We start from the raw sequence: 22,158 nt of genomic DNA on the forward strand, positions 1-22,158 counted from the left end.
TTTTTATTGACTCTCAGTCTTTGAAGGAGACTTTGCTTATTTGTATTATCCCCAAACACCTCTGCATTACCTAAATCAAGACTCCTGGTAGATATTCCGTTGGTATTATTGGGCTAGTAATGTATGATCTCCAATTTTTATAGATTTTTAATTAAAAGATTACATGACTTTGCCCCTTCACTTTTCTCCTTCCAGTCTATCCCAAATACTCTAACCCAACTACTACCATGTCTCCCGTCATTCTCAAATCGGTAGCCTCTTTTTCTTTGATTATTATGCTGTACACATAAATACAACTTCCTGGGTCCATTTTTGTTGTTTGTGTGTATATGTTTTCATGGCTGACTTTAAGAGTTTTCCTCAATCTAAGTGCATTCATTGGTTCTTATGATTTCCAAAGTTAAAAATAGTTCCTTTCAAGCCGGGCGGTGGTGGCGCACGCCTTTAATCCCAGCACTTGGGAGGCAGAGCCAGGCGGATCTCTGTGAGTTCGAGGCCAGCCTGGACTACCAAGTGAGTCCCAGGAAAGACGCAAAGCTACACAGAGAAACCCTGTCTCGAAAAAAAACCAAAAAAAAAAAGTTTGTTTAAAAAAAAAAATAGTTCCTTTCATATCTGAAATTTTTTTTTTTAAATTCTGTGGAAGGTTATTTTCAAAATTTAGTAGATCATTACACAGTGTTTTTTTTGTTAAGAATTTAAGTAAGAATTTATTTTTATTCAACTGGTTTTTGCTAAAGCATTGCTAGATACAATATTTTATATACATAATGAAAGGGAAAATAGTTACCTTCAGTTCTGTGTGGGATCAGGGATGATTTTAGAAGATTAATGTTGACTGATACAGATTTTGTATCATATGGAAGAGAAAAAAATCTTATTGCTTTAAACACAATAGTAGACCTTCTATCTTTTGAAACCGAGTTAAGCTCTCTGCATAAAATGTTAAGGGATTGGTAAAGCTCTCATCTCTGTTACAGTGAACAGTAAATTCTAGATTTGTTTTTTTTTTTTTCAGTTCTGGATGATTGAACTTGCTGCAAAACAAGTTCATTCCTGAAACGTGACACAAGAAGAAGAATCTTCAATAGAAAGCAGTCACCCTACTGTCATCTCTCAGGGTGACCACATGTCACTGTCTTCCTCATCGTTTGCATCAAACACTGGACAAACCTAAGTGTGCAACAAGAAATAAGTGTTTACACAGTAACTGCTCTCTCCAATGGGAGGGCTGAGATTTAAGCACCTCTGCTGGGGGAGCTTTGTTGAGTCTGGGGGAACATTCCAGTCAGTGTTAATAATCTTCCTTCTGATTCCATGTTCCTTGACTGCGGTGGATTATAGGGCAGCGCCAATTTTGCCAAATGAGACTTTCCTTTGGGTCTGGAATGTCCCAACTGAAGCTTGTGTTGGAGCATTTAATCACTCAATAGATTTGAGTCTCTTCCCTTTAACCGGAAGTCCCCAAAAAAATGCCACAGGGCAGGCTGTCACAATATTTTATGCTAACTGACTTGGAAAGTATCCATATATAGATAAGAAATAAGCAGAACCGGGCGGTGGTGGCGCACGCCTTTAATCCCAGCACTCGGGAGGCAGAGCCAGGCGGATCTCTGTGAGTTCGAGGCCAGCCTGGGCTACCAAGTGAGTTCCAGGAAAAGGCGCAAAGCTACACAGAGAAACCCTGTCTCGAAAAACCAAAAAAAAAAAAAAAAAAAAAAAAAAAAAAAAAAAAAAGAAATAAGCAGAAGTGTTTGGAGGAATACCTCAGGCGGGAAATTTGCAAGAGCATTTGGACAAAGTTAAGACTGACATTGAGCATTATATTCCAGTAGACCAATTGGGCTTAGCTGTCATTGACTGGGAAGAATGGAGGCCTACCTGGGCACGAAACTGGACACCCAAGGATATTTATAGAAACAAGTCTATTCAGTTGGTACAGACCCAAGATCCAGGTATGAACATTACACAAGCCACCAAGAAAGCCAAAGAGGAATTTGAAAAGGCAGCAAGAAAGTTCATGGAAGAGACATTAAAACTGGGTAAAAGACTTAAGCCTCGATACTTATGGGGGTTTTATCTTTTTCCTGATTGGTATAACAATAATTATTTAGAGCCAGGCTATGATGGAAAATGTCCTAGTATAGAAATAGAAAGAAATAATGATCTTGACTGGATATGGAAAGAAAGCACTGCCCTTTACCCATCGACCTATCTGAGGAGTGAATTGAAATTATCTCCAAATGCAAAACTCTACAGTCGCTACCGTATATTGGAGGGCATCAGGACTTCTAAAGTGCATGGGGAAAACAATCCACTTCCCGTCTTTCTGTATACACACGTTGTTTTTACTAACCAAGTCTGGGAATTCCTTTCTATTGTGAGTAAATGAAAGTATTACAGTTTTGTGCTACTGTGCAGGAAATAGTGTCAACAGGAATGTAATGTTATTCAAAAGTGTAATTCAGCTTTATGCATCATTTAGGAACATACACATCAGTAGTTCTATGTTCTCCAAAGGAGACAAAATTACTATATTTTTAGTGTTTAATATAATCATATGATCTGTTAGCAACCATGAAAGAACTGCAAAATGTAGACAATATTTTATTTCTTTTTTTCTTCTTCTTCTCCTCCTTCTTTCTCCTTCTCCTTCTTTCTCCTTCTCCTCCTCCTCCTTCTTCTTTTCTTCTTCTTCCTCTCCTCCTTCTTCCTCTCCTTCCTCTCCTCCTCTTCCTCTTCCTCCTCCTCCTCCTCTTCTCCTTCTTCTTCTTCTTCTTCTTCCTTCTTCTTCTTCTTCTTCTTCTTCTTCTTCTTCTTCTTCTTCTTCTTCTTCTTCTTCTTCTTCTTCTTCTTCCAGGGATCTGGGTCTTTTGCTAGCAGAAGTCATTAAAACAATGATATATTCTTATATAGTAAAGAAATGCCTGAGGAGAAGCTTTAAAGACCATAGACGTATTTAAAGTGTTATTGTTAGGTCAGCATGCTCAGTTTGGTGACGTTGTCCTGTGTAAATGCTTCCAGCGATTACTCCCTGCTAACTCTTTGCATCGCCTTTGTCAGAATGACCTTGTGAATACAATTGGTGAAGCGGTTGCACTGGGGACCAGTGGAATTGTAATATGGGATTCTACATATATAGCACAACGTGCACAGGTGAGTTATCGGTAGGAAAGAGAAAATAATTTTATCCTTAATGCTCATCAGGACTTTGTGTTAAGAAAATAGCATTATACTTGGCAATAAGTAAATGCCTGGTATTTGCCAGATCCAGATATGCTGTATTTTTTGTTGTTGTTATGAAGTAGAAAATGTTGAACCTGTCTTCCAGTGAGGAATCAGATGCTCGATGAGATTAACTGAAGTTCTCTAGGCTCCATAGTTTGTAAGTAGCAAAACCAGGACTACTATTTCAGTTTTCTGGCATGATGTTTAATGTCAGACAACAGGTCTCTATAATTTATTTCCCCATATCAAGTCCTGTTCTCACTTTTACTAGTCTCTTCTATACAAGAAAGAGTTTTGTGCATATATGTTGTGCATCTGTGTGTGTCAATGTATGTGAGTTTAACATGGCTAAGCAGAAGCTGAAGGTTTTGTGTGTGTGTGTGTGTGTGTGTGTGTGTGTGTGTGTGTGTGTGTGTATACAAATGATGAATACATCATGGAGATTCTCAGAGAAGCTTATTGCCCAGGAGTCCTGTCCTGCTCTTGTAGAGAACAGATGTTATATTCTCAGGCTAAGACAGGCTTTTGAGTAGCACATTTGTCTTTTAGAGAACATCAATATATCATGTAAAATCACTGAAACAGATTCATATGCTAGATTCTCCAAGTCTTACTTTTCAAAAACCTATCTCATATAATATTATTGTCTTTAGTTTGATCATCAATAGAATGTAAGCAACGGAAAATGCAAGTCAGAGAATGGGATCTATCTCTTGGTAAAATCTTTTGAGTTGAAGAAAATTTTCTTAAAATCATAACCTTCTGAGGTATATTTCAAATTCTTGCTGTTGTTATTGGTGAAATTATTAAGGCCACTCCACGTAGTTAAAAGGGAGGTTTATTTTGTGGAGTAACTTACAAGTGAAGGGATAGGTTACAGGGTCTGGGAAAGGTGTAGCGCAGTCCGGCGGTGTTCTCTGGAGCACTCTGCTCAGTCTGCCTCTAGCGTCCTGGGTCCAGGAACCAAGAGAGCCGGCGCATCTGGATCTCAGGTCTTCAGGGTCCTCTCTAGGCCCTGCCTTGTAGGCATGACAGTTACCGAAGCCTCAGTGGGGGTTGGAACTTCCAGGTCAAAGCTGGAATGGCTACCCACTACATGATGTTCTTCCAAAATTATAAATACCTTTCTCAAGGATATTAATTTGGTGGTGGGTCTGTTTATGATCTCTATATACTACCTCTTTTAAAAATAAAAGAATTGAGAACTCCTTCCTCTGGGAGGAATCAATTAGGCATCCACAGTGAGTAGGTGAGAGGGTCACTCTTCAGCTGTCACATTTGTTTTTAATGTCACTTTGATCTCAGCTGTCCATTGTTTTACCATTCCCCGCAAAGATCTACCATACGATTTATTCAAGGGTAGGCTTCAACTTCGATGTCACTGTTTTCCATTTTAGGTACTGTTTTAGTATTGTCTCTTATAGACTCTCCATATTTCAGTGACTTTCCCCAGTTTATGATGAGCTTTACTTCCATCATCACACTCCTTTGTTTTGTGTCATTTCTGCTCAGGATTCTCATGAATCACTTTTCATGTTTCCTCAGATTCCCTGAGAAAATGATGATACCAAGTATAAAGTGTGTGTGTGTCTCTCTCTCTCTGTGTGTGTAGACACAGAGGCAATATTGAGTCTTCCTCTGTTGCTCTCCACCTTATCTTTTAAGGGAGGTCTCTCACTTAACCCAGAGTTTAGCAGTTCAGCTCTATTGACTGGCCAGAAAACCTAAAATATTGACTTGTCTCAGTCTTTCTAGTGCTGGGCATATAATCAAATGACATTCTACTTGGTTTTCGGAAGTTAGTTATGAGAATAAATTCCAGGTTCTTTTTTTTTTTTGGTTTTTCGAGACAGGGTTTCTCTGTGTAGCTTTGCGCCTTTTCCTGGAACTCACTTGGTAGCCCAGGCTGGCCTCGAACTCACAGAGATCCGCCTGGCTCTGCCTTCCGAGTGCTGGGATTAAAGGCGTGCGCCACCACCGCCCGGCCAAATTCCAGGTTCTTATACTTTCACATGAACCATCTTCTTAGTCTTCCTGTTCATGGCCTTTCCCCGAGTTGTTAAAATTGATTCACAAAAAGTGTCAAGTAAGCCATCTCCTTCTACTCCACTTTATCTGATCCAATGGTGTGATGAAGCCAGTTCGACCAGTCCTACTTAATGAGACATGCTTTTTTAATATTTGGGATCCTCATGAGCCAGTTATTAAACATGGTCATTAATAAAAATTGAAGGATAAATAAATTTCATCAAATACAAAAATAACTAATGCTTAGAATACATCAGCTATTTTGCTTCATGTGTACCCCAGTACCTGAGATTGTGTATGCATTGGGGGAACACTCTAGAATGGATGTTATTCACATCATACTCTTATACTGTGAAATAGTAGCTTGCTCAGTTCTCAACTCTGCATTCAGTGTTATTGATGGGCAACTTGAAGTTGGCCAGTGTGGGTTTAATTATACATTATCTCTTAGGTTTCCAGTTTAAATCTTTCCATAGAGAAGATGAAAGATGATTCTCAAATCATTCTCATCCTTGTAATATTTCTTTTGTCTAATCCTTGTCTCTGCAAACAACTTCAATACTCTTTAAATTTGGTATAATTTTTAATGCATCATTAGTACTGAGAATGTAATATTAAAGAATATTGACACAATCCATAAACACTTAGAATATAATAGTGTTCAGGAAAAACTACATAAAAATTAAAATATAGGCGCTTTATAAGCAACTAACACAGAGATATGAGTCTACAAAAAAGTGTCTTGGATGGTTACTTTCTAATTAAAGTACAACCAGAATGACAAGAAGTAAATCACATTTAAAATCTAAATATACAGCATTCCACATCAATGGAATATCAGAAGAGCTTCATATGAACCTGCTAAGTTAGTTGTTCTTAGTTTGGTTTCTATTGCAACAAAACACTCTGATCAAAAGTGACTTATAGTGAAAGCATATATTTGGCTTATATATCCTGATCATAGTCCGTTGTTGAGGGATTACAGGGCAGAAACTCAAGGCAGGAACTTGGAAGTTGGAACTGAAACAGAGCCATAGTGGAAGGATACCTGGCAGCTGGCTTTCCAGGCTCAATTTCACCTACTTCCCTTTTTGGCCCTTTGAACATGCTTCTAATCATATCTACAGTCTCCTCCATTGTAAACTCATTCAGTCACAGGATTTGGGGACAGAAGAGCACATATCTTTGCCAGGCCATTATTGAACCAAAAATAGAGTCTCACCACAAGGAAAATAGCAAATAGACTCGAGTCCGAGGTGCCAAGGTCCTTTGCTTTTCCTGCCAATGTGCTACCACAGTTGGCTCATCCAGTAGAACTGTTGATCATGACAGATCTTGATCAACAATGTTTTTTAATGGCCAGTGACCAAGTGTTAGAGCACAGTAATGTTAAGATGGACCACTTCTGCTTTTTTTCTCTCTGTCTTCACAGTTTGTTAAAGAACTGTCATTGTGCACACCTTAAACTGTATATCACTTAGCTAAAACATACACAGTTGAACATATTTTATTATTTTGAGACATCAATTTTGAATCTGTTTAATTATGTTTAAATCATCTGACAAATGTGACTTTTATTAAAATTATTTATGATTTATTGAGGGTTAACTGAAGAAATGGTAGGTTCCATATACATCTTATCATTTGTCTTCACAATAAGCCTATGAGGCAGACTGCAACATCATCTTTAATTTTCAAGTGATGAAACTGAAGCATAATCAAATTAACCACCTTTCCTTATGTGATCCCAAGAGCAAACTCAGATTTACAAATTTGAGCTATCTTAGATTGGCAGACATGATTATTAACGAAAGTGATACTGCTATTAGGCAAGTTAACCTCAAAGCCCATAGTCTAACAGTTGTAAAATTCCATATTCTTGATTAATCCATTTATCATTGGGAAAGATGAAGTCTAGGATAGGTTAAGCCTCAACTAAACAATTCTTCAGTGGCATGAAATGGCCTACAAAATTTACAAATGTTAAAATACAGTTGGAATAACCTTGCTTGTTGAGTGAAAAAGAGTATTTCCTATCATTATTCAGTCTGATGCTTCCTTTATCTTTAAGAGTTACTATAGTATATCTGTTCACATAGGAACTTGTACCTTGCTACACTGACTGTCTTATTATTTTACAGACAGGTTGTCCAACTCTCCATAAATACATGAGGACTACCCTGAATCCGTACATAATCAACGCCACCCTAGCAGCCAAAATGTGCAGCCAAACACTTTGCAGTCATCGAGGCATCTGCACAAGGAAAGATGTGAATTCAGATCACTATATTCAGTTGAATCCAAAGAACTTAGAAATTAAACTTTTGAAAAATGGGAGTTTTGAAGTAGTTGGCAACCCCACGGTTGGAGACCTGAAGTACTTTTCTGAGCACTTTAAATGCAACTGTTTTACCAACATGGATTGTAAAGAGAGATCTGACATTGAAAATGTGGAAAATGTTAAAGTGTGCACTGCAAATGGTATTTGTATAGATACCTGTGTAGAACCAGACCAAGCATTCTGTCTCTTACCTGGAAAAAGCTTTCTCTTTTTCACAGCCATCACTCACATACTCTATCATCTGCTCTAGGGGCCCTTGAATTTCCTAGGGAAGGTATCTGTGGGTGCCCCTTAGTTATATCTGCTCTGAAAATTTTTTTTTGTTATAGTCTTGTGCTAACTCAAATGCAAAATGGGATTCTATTTTACAAAAGTAATTCTATTTTAATAATTGAGATTATATTTTGATATTTAAAGGCAAAATGTCTATTCTTCTAGGAAAGACTGGTAGCAAACAAGGCAGCCATACTTGGATATTAGTTTTTGTCTCAGGAGAATGAAGACTGAGTAAAATCAAATTCCTGTAAATGAGTGCCTTTATTAGTAGTTTGTCATAGTTTAAAAAATGATCAAGGAAGTATTAAAAACTCCTTATATAAAAAAGTATGCTAAAGTATTCTGAAGTGTGCTAGTCAGCCCAATTATAGAACTGTGAATTTTGTAACTTTTTAAATAAAATTTGTATATCTTTATTTTATAGTAAGATAAACTTTACAAATGACAATCTTACATATTTTTACATGTTTTCAGAAACCACTTTTATACTGTAAGCTAATTATTTTTCATTCCTAATTGTCAAGTTTAATTTGTGTTTCCCAAATGACCATTTTCATTTAATCACTCACATGATCATTCATTTGTTTCATAACACATTTATTGACTATTTATTTCTCTCAAGCTTGCTATTCAGTATTGCCAAATGTGACTTTGTTGTTTGATGGTGAAAGAAATGGAGCAGGAGTGGATCCGGGGAGGAAGGGGGTTGCTGGGCGGAGTAGAGGGCGAGGAAACTGTGATTAGGATGTATTGTATGAGAGAAAAATCTATTTTCAATAAAAAAAAAGAAAATGACAACAGTGTGTTTTAAATCAGGTGGACATAAGTCTGAGCTCACATACAGGATGTGTTACATGGTTCAAGCATGGAGGTTAGGGGTGGCATGGGCAGGGCTGACCAGAGTAGGTCAAGACACTGGGTGTGGGATTTGGTTAGATCTGAGGATCGAGGAGGGCACATAGAAGGAAAAATCTGATGGGCTTACATGACTTTGCCCTAGTACAAGATACACAGAACCAGATTGGACCTGGAAGTTGGATGAGGCATAGGAGGAATGAAATCAGGTGGTAGGAGGGGGAATCTGGGCTGCTATGCAAGGTGTGCATCCTGGCCAAAGCCTAGAGTTTGGGTATGGTACAGGCAGGGATGATAAAAACACCAGCGTAGGCTATGTGACCTGGGATAGTTGGGTGATATGTGGAGGGGAGGATCAGGTGGCTCAGCTCTGGTACATGATGTGTAGGACTGGAATGAATGAAGAGGTTGGATGTGTCTTGAGAGATGAAGTCATGTGGTAGGAGGAGTCCCGAGCTGACTTGAAGGATGCATATCCTGCCCAAACCTGGAGTTTGTTGACAGTGGCAGCACTGTTGACCAGACTAGGCTGGAGCACATGGAGCGGAGGATCAGGAGGACTTTCTTGGCTGGGCCCTGGTGGAACGTGTGCTGGGCCTAGCTGGGCAGAAAAGTTGAATGTCTTGTTTTATGTTTTAATTAGTTTATTGATTAATTGTATTTTATTTATATATTTGTGTGTATGTATGCCTAACATGTGTTAGAGTTTATAGAGGCTGGAAGAGGGTGTCAGATCCTATGGATTTGGAGTTATAAATGGCTATAAGTCAACCATATAGATTCTAGTAACTGAACTCCAGTCTTCCGCATGAGCATCCCAATGTTCCTAACCACTGAAGCATCTTTTCCCATCTGTGGAAGTTGTTTTACAGTGAGAATAGTTAATAAGTGGTATATGAGAGAAAGAACTTCAGAGAAGGAGATTATTGATTGTGCTTATTAGAGTGGTGTGAAGCAAAAGATAACCAAGTGATGAATCTTTTAATGACCCACCTTGAGAACTAGGAATTTGCAATAAAGACATTCACTCATCTTTAGGTCTGTTCTATTTTTCTCCACTCACAATATACAGTATCTGCTTTTGCTCCTCACTCAACCTAAAGTTTCAGCACCATGAAAATGGCTATTTGGTCTGTTTTATGCATAGCTGTTTATATAATGTGACAAAATGTACCTGGGACATAGGAAGAGCCCATTAAATATTTGTTGAATAAGGAAATCTAATGGGGATTCTGTACAGGCTTTTGATATTTCTGAATGGTAGTGGTCATTTTTGATAACTTTCATTATGGGCTATCATGTTGTAGTAAACCATATTATTTTATTTTCATGGATGGCATAACAGGTTTGTGATGAAAGAATGCCAAGGGTTAAGGGCACTTACAGATCTTCCAAAGGACCTGAGTTCAAAGTAAATCATCCGTATTGCATGGCTCACAACTGCTTGTAACTTAAGCTTCAGGGGATTGGAAAGCCTATTGTAGCTTCCAGAGAAACTTCTATACAAATGTCTGATACACAGATATATGCATGAAAAAAATTCTGGAGACAGGCTAAACTTGTGCTTTGTCCTTTTTCTTGGCGGAGGCCTGGGGAGTAAAGAGGGATAAGGGGGAGGTAAGGTAGGGCAAAGAGAAAAGTGAAGGATCAAAGTCCAAGTGTTGGGATAAGAGGTATGTACAGAGTGGCTGAATGTAAAGTTGTGGAGTTGGGGGAGTGGATTAGGGCAATCAGAATGAGGAATGGTAGAAGAAGCATAATTAGTCCAGGGGCAAAAGTTCATAATGGCCCAGACTACAGTGCTTAGTGGCCAGAATGGAAAGGGGAAGGGAAAGAGTGGGTTATTATTTACTAAAGACTTGGATCTGTAACCTGTCCTTGGTGAATGTATTCTTCTTCAGTATACCGGGGAGACTTTATTTTTTCTGTAGAAATATTTGCTTCCAATGTTGGGGGCCTCCTTGAGCTTACAATTCAGTTGGAGGCACTGGTTTATTTTTTTAAAGATTCTACCTTTAGTGAACAGAAGGTATCAGTTTCTTCTTTTCTCATACTCGATTCAATTTTCTGCATGAGTTGGTATTCATATTTGATCTAGATCTTGCTGTTCTAACCTTCTACACCCTGTTTACTGAGTCAGTCTTCAATCCCAGGGCTTCCATGATACCTTTTCAGCCCTTTCCAGGTTTCATCTGGTTTGTCTGTCTGCCCTGGTATGTTTCCTTGTACTTCCTCTCTTCTCCCAAAAATCTATTTTGGTGTTTTCTTCTCCCCATTCTCTTTCTCTTTTACCTACAACTCCAACCCCAACATTGCCAAGATATGTGGACTCTTAAACTAATTTCTTCATTAGCCATACAGAAATCTACTTAATGAAACCATCTGCCTGCTTCCTGACATTTTATGTTTATCTGGGATACTGGGAGGTAAGAGAAGTTAACATGCACCCACACTATTCCTTGTTTTGGTGGCCTCTCCACACTGTAAAATATTTCCAGGAATAGCTTAAGAAGGTTGACATTGTGATATAACTAAAGTTTGCATTTGATATATGCAAATGATACTTGAATTTGATATAACTAAACTTTTTTTTAGCTAAAATGGGCAGTAACAAAAATTGAAAACTTTCATTATACATTTTCTATGCATCAGACACTATTCTGAGAATTTTCTATCATTTATGTACCAATCCTCCAAATTATTCTATGATGCCAGTACTATAATTAGCAACAATTAGAGGAAGAAGAACATCAGGTATAGAGAGCTAAGCAACTTACCTATGATATTTGAAAATAAGTCCTGTTCTGATCTCTGTTGTTCAATGTTGCTGTAGTTTGCTGCAAGTCGCTGGAAAATGTAATGGAATCCAGCTGCTATGACAAAAGCTACTACTTGGAAAGGTCAAGAACTTTTCTGAAGGTCAAGCCATGACTTGAGAAGTCTTGGTGATATTTTAGCTTTTAGCTGGTTTTTACAATGATTTTCTTATATGCTATGTGTGCCTCCAAGAACTCCTAACAGTGTATTTATCTAAAATACCTATCAAGCATCCAAGGCCAAACAATCTCCTGAACTAAGTAACACTTTATACAGCCTTACTAACATTATGGACTCCTAACTACTTCTAGGAACGTAGTTTGAGCACACAAATTCCCTTTTTTCTGATATATTTACTGATTTTAGCTCTCAGTTGACCTCTTTCTTTACCACTTCCTTTTAAATTAATTAATTAATTAGCTAATTAATTAATTAAATGCCAAATGTTGTTTATTGAAGGAGGGAGGAGGTCTTAAATATAGGCTTACAGCACAATGGGACAACCCTGGAGGGCAGAAGTTCGCCTGATGATGTTTTACAATCTTGCATCTAAGCTGTTAACGCCCATTATGCAGGATACACAGACAAGGATCTTCTCTTAAGCATTCAGGAGTGTGGAACCCAGCAGGAAATTAGCATAGGGAGGATATCAAGGTCAAGGTCAGCAAGCAAGGCAACAGTTACCCAAAACGGGGGCCAGGGACCTACAGGTTCCCCCCTTTTGTTAAAAAATGAGCTTCTGACTTAGGTTGCGTGGGACATTAGCAGGTCACCTTACCCGTCATGGAGACGCCTGCCCAGGCCACACAGGTGCTCTGTCTTAGGTTGCTGAGCACCCCCGAGGCATTATTCGTCTCTGAATACTCATTATAATACAGGCTCAATTGTGTGTGAGCTGCAGAGTTAACTGCTACCAAAGATCTCAAAGTGGCGCTGGGCTTGCAATCTGTGTGTTCGACACAGAAAAGACCAGCAGAAGTCCTATCCCACCCATAGCCAGTAGGTTAAAGGCAATTGAGCCATTCCCTTCCTTAATGAGCCTTTTACCACTTCCCTTTTGAGTTGTAAAAGAAAGCCTGACAGTCACTGACTGAGGAAAACTCTTGTCTGCCTTTATGACCCTGTTAGAATTTAAGCCTGGTGACCTTGCTTTGGCTAGAACATTGCTATTACATAGGTATATAGCTGTAAACCTTGGAGACTTAGAGAGGATTTTGACTGGAGAACTAGATGGGAACTAGATGAAAGAGATGGAAGATGAGGAAGAGCCAGATGGGTAAGAACGAGAGAAAAAAGACCAAGATGGGGCAGAACTAAGATGAGAGACTTAAGATATAACTTAGAGGGGACAGCAGATAAAGGTAGAGAGAAATCAGGTAAGAAAAAACCTAGGCATGAGAACAGAACTGAAGCTGTGTAGATAGGATTTTATCCCAGAGGAACAGAGTAGATGGAGTGAGAGCTCAGTGTACCTAGATTCTTTTCCTAATAATTCTCACCATTCAAAGCTTCTCTTCTGGGTCCCTAGGAAGAAGATTATTAAGGCAAGTCCTTAATAACATTCGAGTGTAGTTAAATAGGAATTATAGTAAGATATCACTACAGTCTCACAGTGTGTATAAAGTGTCCAGTGGTTGTTAAGGTATAGAATATAGAACAACTTCCTTGTACAGATTTGCTTGTAGGAGTTTAATGCTACCACAACTGTGGAAAAAGTGTCTGACCCTTTGTTATAAATACATTTCCAAGTGCTTACTCAAGAAAGAATAAAAATATATCCTCCTGCAAATAATTTTTAAATGTTCATAATAGCAATGCACACACACACACACACACACACACACACACACACACACACACACACACACACATTCTCCAAACTAATAGGCCAAATGTGCATTATTGATGAACATACAAATAAGCTGAGATATAAATATACAATGGACTATTCTTTAGCAGCATATAATATGGATAAATATCAACTGAGTGACCTCACCAATGATTTTTTTTCCCTTGCCTTATTATAACTCTATTCTTCTCCCAGACCATAGCTTGGATTGACAAAAACAATATACTTAATGTGTGCAATTTGATATTTTGAAATATGCCATTGTGAAATAGTTGCCATCAAGCTAATTAACATGCCCATCATCTCACATAGATTCCATTATCTTTATTTTTGTGTTCAGAACACTTAAGAACTAATCTTTTAGCAAATCTCAAGTATATGGCACATTACAATACTAGCCATAGTCACTTTACTGTGCTGAAACTCATCTGCCATGATTGAAACATTGTACACTTGGAGCAGCATCTTTCCATTGTACCCCCACTGCTCAGCCCCAATTCTCAGAAACCACTATTATGTAGTACTTGGTGCACATGAATTTAACCACTTGAGGTGTCTCATATAAGTGAGATCATGGAGCATTTGTCTTTATGTGTCTGGCTTAGTACACTTAGCGTAATGGTCAGGTTCTTCCATGCTGTTGGAAATGGTAAGATATTTCTGTTCTTTTCCTATTTTGTCACAGGTCATTAAATTTGTTTTCATATCCTAGCTCTTGTGAATACTGCTGTAGTGTTCATAGGAATTCAGAGTTTTTTAAAGATACTGATCTACTACATATTTATACAACTAAGGATATATTTATCCAACAAGTGCATTCTTCATTGGAGAATGTAATTTTATTTTAAGACTTTTGGTTTCTTCTCCTTTTATGTTTCTGTCAACTAGAACAGTACTTTGCAGCATTTTTTGTCTGGTTTGAACTATTATAACAAAATATAATATTAGGTGCCTTTTTAAAAACAGAAAATTTTCTGTTTCTGGAAGTTTGAAAGTCCAAGGTCAGGGGGACAGCTCTTTCTGCTCAAAAGCACTGACAATGTCATCATGTGGTGGAAAGATCATGCCTGATCTCTGGAATCTCTCTCATAAGAACACTAAAGCCATTTACTAGGGTTCTACCAGCGTGATATAATCATCTCCCAAAAGGCTTATTTACTAACACCACCCTTAGTGTTAGAATCACAACACAGGAATTGAGTGGCAACACTAACTAGGGAAATGAGATTTAAGAATTTTCTATAGCTGTTCAGCATTTGGTCTACTACATTCTTTTTTTTTATGTCTAGAGAGAACTACATGATGTAATTCCTCCTAGTTATTAGGAAGTTATGTGATATCCACCCAAGAGTGAAAGTTGCCACTCAGTTAACTGCTCAGGATTAGTGTCTGTGGTTGAAATAAGTTTAATGAAAAGGAAGAGGGAAGACACAGACCATGGAGTCCTCAGCAGGAGAGGCAGCACAGAAGGATTCCAGTGTACTGAAGTGATCACAGCTAAAACCAGTTTCCCAGCTCATGTGCATTAGGAGTCAGCTGTTGCTGTTGTTGTTTGGGGGCTTATACTCTTGTAAGGCAGCCCGCCACTTAGATACCAAACAAATCACACAAAGAGGCTTATTTTTAATTATGAATGCCTGGCCTTAGCTTGGCTTAGTTTCTAGCCAGCTTTTATTAACTTTCAATTAACCCGTCCATCTTTTGCCTCTGGGCTTTTCCCATTCTCTTACTTCTGTAAATCTTACTCTTACTCCATGGCTTGCTGTATAGCTGGGTGGCTGGCCCCTGAAGTCCCCCTCCTTCTCTGGCTACTTCCTTCTCTTCACTCCTCCATCTCTTTTCTTCTCCCTCTATATCTTCTCTCTGCCTGCCAGCCCCGCCTATCCTTTCTCCTGCCTCGCTATTGGCCATTCAGTTCTTTATTAGACCATCAGCTGTTTTAGACAGGCACAGTAACACAGCTTCACAGAGTTAAACAAATGCGACATAAATGTAAGTAACACGCCTTAAAATAATATTCCCCAACAAGCTGTGGTTCTACCAGGTCTGGTTGGCCTGGCTGAGTAAGACATCATCAAAGCCATCTCTGAGAGCTGTGAGGAAGGCTTCTTTTGTATCATCAGTAACTTCATACCAAGCAATCTCCTTGGTATCCCTGAAGGCTAGAATGAGATGGATCCATGCTGCCTGGGACAGATACATTTGCTGCTTCTCACCCTGTCAATTCACTGAACCTGAGGTTTCAGAGGTACCCAGTGTCAAGTGACCATTGTTCTGTGACAGGACACAGGCTGTTTTCTTTATTTCATTGTGTGATAGGGCCCTTCCTGGATTGCATGAAGCAGGTGATGGGGGTTATTGTATGACCTACATGCAGGCATGGATGCCAGCCTGGTAGAGGATACTGCAGGGAATTGGGAATGCTAGTCCATCAAGACCCATGTAAACTCAGGTGAGCAGCTGTCAGTTATGTTGTCAACTTGAAGTGTGTTCTGCTCTTGGCAATCCTGTAAAGCACAATAAGATGGGCTTCCTCTCCTCTAAAATATTGTGAAAATATTATCAAGTTGTTAAAATCTTGATGATCAGAGCAAGACTGTCAGCTTGGTGAGGTGGTTTATACCTGTAAGCTAGCAGTCAGGAAGCTGTAACAAGACAATTGTCATGACTTTGAGGCTAGTCAGGAGTACTTAATGAGCACAATGTCAGCCACAGTTATATAATAAAGCTGTATTTTATACAGCAAACAAACATAATGGTCACAGCTAGTATTTATTTTTAAAAAGTATTTCTTTAGATGTTAGATGCCTAACATCTAACGTGTGTGTGTGTGTGTGTGTGTGTGTGTGTGTGTGTGTGTGTGTGTGTGTATGTGTGTGTATGTGTGTGTAAAACAATTGATGAAAGAAGTGGTCATGAGGGGCATATGGGAAGTAGGTGGTTTGAATAAGAATGGCTTCCACAGGCTCATATATTTGAATGCTTATTCCCTACTTAGTAGAACTGTTTAGGAAGGGTTAGGAGGTGTGGCCTTGTTGGAGTAAGTGTGGCCTTGTTGGAGGAGGTGTGTCACTGGGGATGGGCTTTGAGACTTCAAAGCCCACACCAGTTCCAGTGTCCTTCTCTCTATCCTATAACTTGCTGATCAGATGTGACCTCACAGCTACTGTTGCAGCATCATGTCTGCCTGCCTGTAGCTGTGCTTCCTGCCATGATGATCATGGACTAACACTCTTAAACTGTGAGCATTGCAGTTAAATGCTTCCTTCTATAAGTTTCCTTGGTCATGTGTCTCCTCATAGCAATAAAATAGTAACATGGTTTGGAATGAGTAAAAGTAAGAGGAAAATGATATAATTATGTTATAATCTCAAAAAATAAAGCAAATAATTATACAAGTATTGCCCAAAGCAAACAAAAAAAAAATCATCGTTGTCTTCACCATGCATTTTTATCTTTCCTTGTTCCCTCCTCCCTGCTTCAACCACACCCAGATATTGAAGGTGACACAAGACTTGAAATAGAAATGAATGAGATTTGTTTTGTACAAAAAAAATAAAGGCCACAGAGGGAAGAAACTTGAAAGAGCTACAGACAGCCAGATGTGGGTAGCACATATCCATAATCTCAGCACTTAGGTATTAAAGGCATGAAGATCAGGAGTTTAAGACCAGCCTCTGCTATATAGTGAGTACAAAGCTAGCTTGGGTTATCTGAGGCCAGGTCTCAAAACAAAAACAGAAATAAAAGACCAACTAAAAAGATCATGAAAGACCTTTCCTCCTTCACCCCTCCACAAACAAAAGTAAATCCATGGACAGTCTGTTGAGCATATAAGCAAAGTGATTACAAGTTTCAAGGTGCCCTCTCTTGGTTCAGCATGGCCAACAGATGGTGCTCACAGAAAACTGGGAGAAGCACTTTATCAGTCACCCTCTTGCTGAGGCTACAAGTACGGTACTTGTGATGATTTGATACCTTACTGTGTGTAGAAAACTTCCAACCCTGACAGAAAAGACTGTCTAGCTGGATAATCTGTTCATGAAGAAAATAATCTCCAGTGTTGTGCTTCCCTGATTTCTACAAAATGAAAAGGTGTCATCTTCCACATTCCGGATTTCCTACCAGGTGACAAAGGAGCCTACATTATTCTCTGAAATTACAATCCCCAGGAAACACTGAGTCTTCCAGTCCTGCCTGAAAGCACACCCTGAGTAGACTCTGCCCTATGACATTGCAGCCCTGGCTTGTTTCTTCTCAGAATACAGACCAAGACCTAGGTCCCATCAAAACTTAACTCCCTTATGCTTTTGTATAGGAGGTCATGCTTCGCCCATGACTCTCTTTGGTTCTGAAATTTAGTCTAACTCAACATGTCTTTCTGGGGTAATTTTAAGAGGCCACATAGGCCTATGGCATGAAGCGCTGTTGGCCTCTTTGGGGAGATGAAACCTCTCCTTTGCTCATTAGGCAGTCAAGTGGTTATCAAGACCTAGAAAGCTGGTTCCCTGGGCCAACAGGAAAGCTCCTATCACTGTCTTGCTTTCCACCCTCAGCAATTGTGATGCTTAGGCTCTCCAGCTGAATTGTTCATTCACAAGTCAAGTGTTACTCCCCTCCAGCAGACCCATAGAAGACCCACCACAGTCCTCCAGGAACTGTGAACCCACAGAGGACTTAAAGTGCCTCATACAAAACAGATATGTGGCCCCCATTAAGAGTGGAATTCTCTACCACAGCATAAGTGAGCCTCAGTTCACGGCCTCTGTCTGCTTGTTGGGACCCTTGTGCTTCCCACTCAGCTCCTGTCTTGTCTGCGTCAGGAGCTGATGGTGAGTTGCTACTTATTCATAATGCTCATCCTTCTGTCTGTGTTGTGGCTGTTACCAGGTTCATTTGAAACCCACGGCTTCCTTGGCCCTTTCATAAAAAACTGCAGATTCCACAGGCCAGTAAAAGTGTTGGGCATATCCTTAAATAACCTCAAAGAGTATATGTGTTTATTGTTCTCTTTGTCTCTATCAAAATTATGTCAAAAACTGAGTTCAGAATATTTAGGATTTTCATATACTTTGCAAACTGAAACAACCCAGTCAGTGATTGGAGGGGCCTAAGTCCCTACAGATGGTCAAATTTGCAGTCCCCCATCTAGTACTAATTTTATAGCTCTGGCCAGGAGAATTGATGCCAAAGCCTACCTCTGTTTTTCCATTTAGAAGGTTCTAGAAATTTCAGGGATTTCTTGTGAGTCGTTTGATACGGGTCCTGGTATCTGAGTGCTAATCTAATGCTCTTAACCATTCATCCCTTTCTCAAGCTCCCAGAATAATTCAGATATTCTTATAATTTTCCTTATGTAACTACCCTACTCTGTAAAATTAAGTCATTTAAATTTAGGAGGCTTACAAGGACTCAAGTATTGACATGTACAAAATGTACCATAGTTTTTTTTAATTATGATTTTTTATTAAGATTTTTTTTATTCATTTTACATACCAATCACAGATCCTCCTCTCATCCCTCCTCCTATTCCCCACTCCCCAGCTCCCCCCCAACCCATTCCCCATCCCTTCCTCAAAAAGGTAAGGCCTCTCAGAACCAAGCTAGTGGGAACTCACACACTTTAGACCAACAGCTGTGGAGCCTCCATGGGACTGGACTAGGCCCTATGCATAAGTGAGACAGTTGTGTAGCTTGATCTGTTTGAAGGGTCCCTGGCAGTGTGATCAGGATCTATCTCTGGTGCATGAGCTGACTTTTTGGAGCCTATTACCTATAGTGGAACACCTTGGACCATAGTTTATAGAGGGTCCATAATAAAAGCAATGAAACTAAAATTACTTTCAAAATGTCTGTCCCCACAGGAACTGTCTTTCTTGAGGGTGTAAGAGTAGGCTTAGAACTAGAATGTTCTATAATGTAACTGAAAATTTTACTCCACATGCTCAACCATATCTTCTAATTTAGCACATATTCATAAATTCCCCACACCTATAATTCATCTCTAAGAAATTTTACCTTTCTATGCATTGATGATTATGTTTTGGATACTCATATATCTTCGTTTATTCTTTAGTGCCTCTGAGATCCTCCAGTGCTTCAGAAATTTACTGGTATTCTCAATAACCATACCTATATTTGGCTCCACTAGGAAGTTTCTTATCTGAGACTATGTGATGTTTCTTAAATAGGAAGTTTTGCCTAAGCCTCACCACTTGTGACGAGAAACTACACTGTGATCAGTATACTCCCAGATGCTCAGGTTATTGACTTCATTGTTCTGCCTTCCTTGTGGAAAATTTGCAAGCTGGATTTTTTTTTTTCAGTTGGGCCCTTAAGCATAAAAAGAAATTTTTTTCTTTTAACCAATACTTCCAAATTTTGAAATTTTACTTGTAGATAACCCAATTCTGGACTTTGGATATAGCAAGACAAGATTTCCCAGAATTTAACCCCTCGCCTAGAAGATCTGGGCCCCCTTTTGTTAGTAATCCAAGAGGGTAAGGCATCTTCACCCCTTCCTGACAGGGAATCCTTCAGGAGGAAGTTGTTATAGAACAAACTCAAGGCTCTTACCCTGAAAGATTTGAATTGCAAATCTTTGAGAACAGAAATTCAGAGCAGGTAGGCAGGCAGGCATAAGCATGATAGTGTCATATATATCTACCCTTTCTACAGATAAGCACAGCCTGGTGTATGAGTTGGGAGTTGTACATGAAGTAACCAGGGAAACGACAGTTGTTTCATGATGGTTGTGTCTCTAGGTAGTTAAAATGCACTTCATGGTTAACATCCTTGAAACTGCAGTTAGATTGTTCGCACTGCATCAAAAATCAAGGTTCTCGGAACACTCTCAACAGCCATTCACGCACATCACCGAATATGCAGATTGAGAGCATGGAAAGAAAATCACACAGTCATCTTGGTCCTAAACCAAGTGCAGTACAATTGGACACAAAAGATGGAGAATTTAACAATGGCATCACGAGAGGGAAGGAACTGTAATAAACTTCTTAGGAGCTCAGGACACAGAACCCAGCAGGACACCCGACCCACACCATGATTCAACCTTCTTAAGCCTCTGGAGTACACTGTCACTTTGTTTTACTAAATAAACTTCTGCTTAAACTGTCTCTGTCTCTGTATCTCTGGCTAGATTCTTTCCTTCCAGAATTAAGGAACCAAGAAAGACTTCTGTCCAGTTATAAGGTGTCACTGTCAATAGAAATTTACAGACTTGACCTTAAGTGATTAGTCAAACAAATACTGTGTGCAATTACTTTTAGCCTATGAGTATAAGGGACATATGAAATAAATACATGAATTTCAAGTTTAGGTTTGGATTTCATTTAAAAGCATCACATTCTTTACATGCAAATATTTTTTTAAAAAAGCATAAAGTAAAATTTAGAAATATAAAATGTTATATATAGGTAGAAATGTATAAATTATTATTTCAGAAGAGTATGAAAGTAAATTATAGAATTGGAGTTACGGAAAAAGTTGTTTTAACAAGGATCAAGAGGATATCAGAATCATAAAGTAGAATTTAATGAATTTCAAACTAATTATATATGAGACCTTGTCTCTAATGTTGGAAGTCCAACTTTGCTTATAGAGTGGCTAAAGGGATTATTAAGTAAAACTATAGAGAAGAAAACAGACTGCCAAACAAAATAGGAAGGGTAGTCACAGTACCTCAGACCACTTGAAGCGGAGAAATGAAAACTATGCCACAGAATAAAACTGATATGAGAGGAGTAGAAATATAAGCAGACCAGCACATAGGCTGTGGGTGCAAGGTGATTTATGGGAAATCTATAGCATCATTTCTGTGTGTGAGGAAGTAAGGCATTTGAGGCATCAGACCCTTTAAACAGTCATATGATTATATTATTCCTCATTTTCTATCAATAGGTAAATGAAAGGGACTCTTTCTGAGAATATTCTCTGTTGTGGATCACTGGCAACTGAATTTTTTTTTTTTTACAATTACAATGAATCTCAGCTTTTGATAGATTTTGACAGTATAAGAAATCCAGAGTTCTTGGGCACATCTGGTTTTGGCTAAAACTCTGATTCTGGTCTTTGGTGTCTATTTTTTTGGTGTCTCTAACAAGACTTCTTCATGTTTCTATCTTAACTGACTCCACTCTTCACTTTTATGATTTTTAAATTTCTCTCCCTCAGAGCTTAGATCTTCCTTTAAATCCTTAAAGCTAGCTACAAGATGGTCCACATATCATTCACCTATAGTAGCCTCCCCCCACAACCCTTATTTTGAGATAATGTTTCTTCACATGGTATTAGCTGGTCTGGAATTCACTAGGTAGATCATACTTGCCTTGAAATTGATGCAGTCCACCTGCTTCTGAGTCCCAAATTTTGGGAATACAGGTATATGTCACTATGCCTGATCAACCTAGCCTTTTGATGGTTCTGTTCTCTTGAAGTTCTGGCCTCACCCAAACTGGTTTGCTTTCCTCTCATGAAGTGCTGAACTAAATTCCTTCAGCACCCCTACCCCAAGCTTTACCAATGGAGGAGATGTAGCTCTGAAGTTTGGAACCAAGGGGTAATATAGATTAATTTGTCTTGAAATCAGAAGGAGTGAAGAGTCACCTGTAGAGGGGGAGATACACATAAAGAATTAAGTATTTTGATGCTTGTAAAAATGTGGGAGGAAAGAGAAAGTAGGAGAAAGAGAAGGAAGAAGAGGAGGAAGAAAAAGAAAAAGTTAAAAGTCAGTGATTTGTCTTAGTTA

The 22,158-nt window shown here is 38.9% G+C and overlaps 1 protein-coding gene across 1 annotated transcript in view; it reads left to right on the forward strand.

The window, feature by feature from the left end:
- The first annotated feature begins 1,222 nt into the window (after window positions 1-1,222).
- Window positions 1,223-22,158, forward strand: part of LOC128098784 (hyaluronidase PH-20-like) — a 40,972-nt gene continuing 20,036 nt past the window's right edge. The window contains 4 exon segments of the mRNA XM_052720202.1: window positions 1,223-1,559; window positions 1,752-2,380; window positions 3,064-3,156; window positions 7,398-7,737. Coding sequence (XP_052576162.1) covers window positions 1,223-1,559; window positions 1,752-2,380; window positions 3,064-3,156; window positions 7,398-7,737 — 1,399 coding nt within the window.

Source organism: Peromyscus californicus, unplaced genomic scaffold, assembly GCF_007827085.1.
Source record: "Peromyscus californicus insignis strain IS unplaced genomic scaffold, ASM782708v3 Scaffold_6__1_contigs__length_162567912, whole genome shotgun sequence".
Taxonomy (NCBI): Eukaryota; Metazoa; Chordata; class Mammalia; order Rodentia; family Cricetidae; genus Peromyscus; species Peromyscus californicus.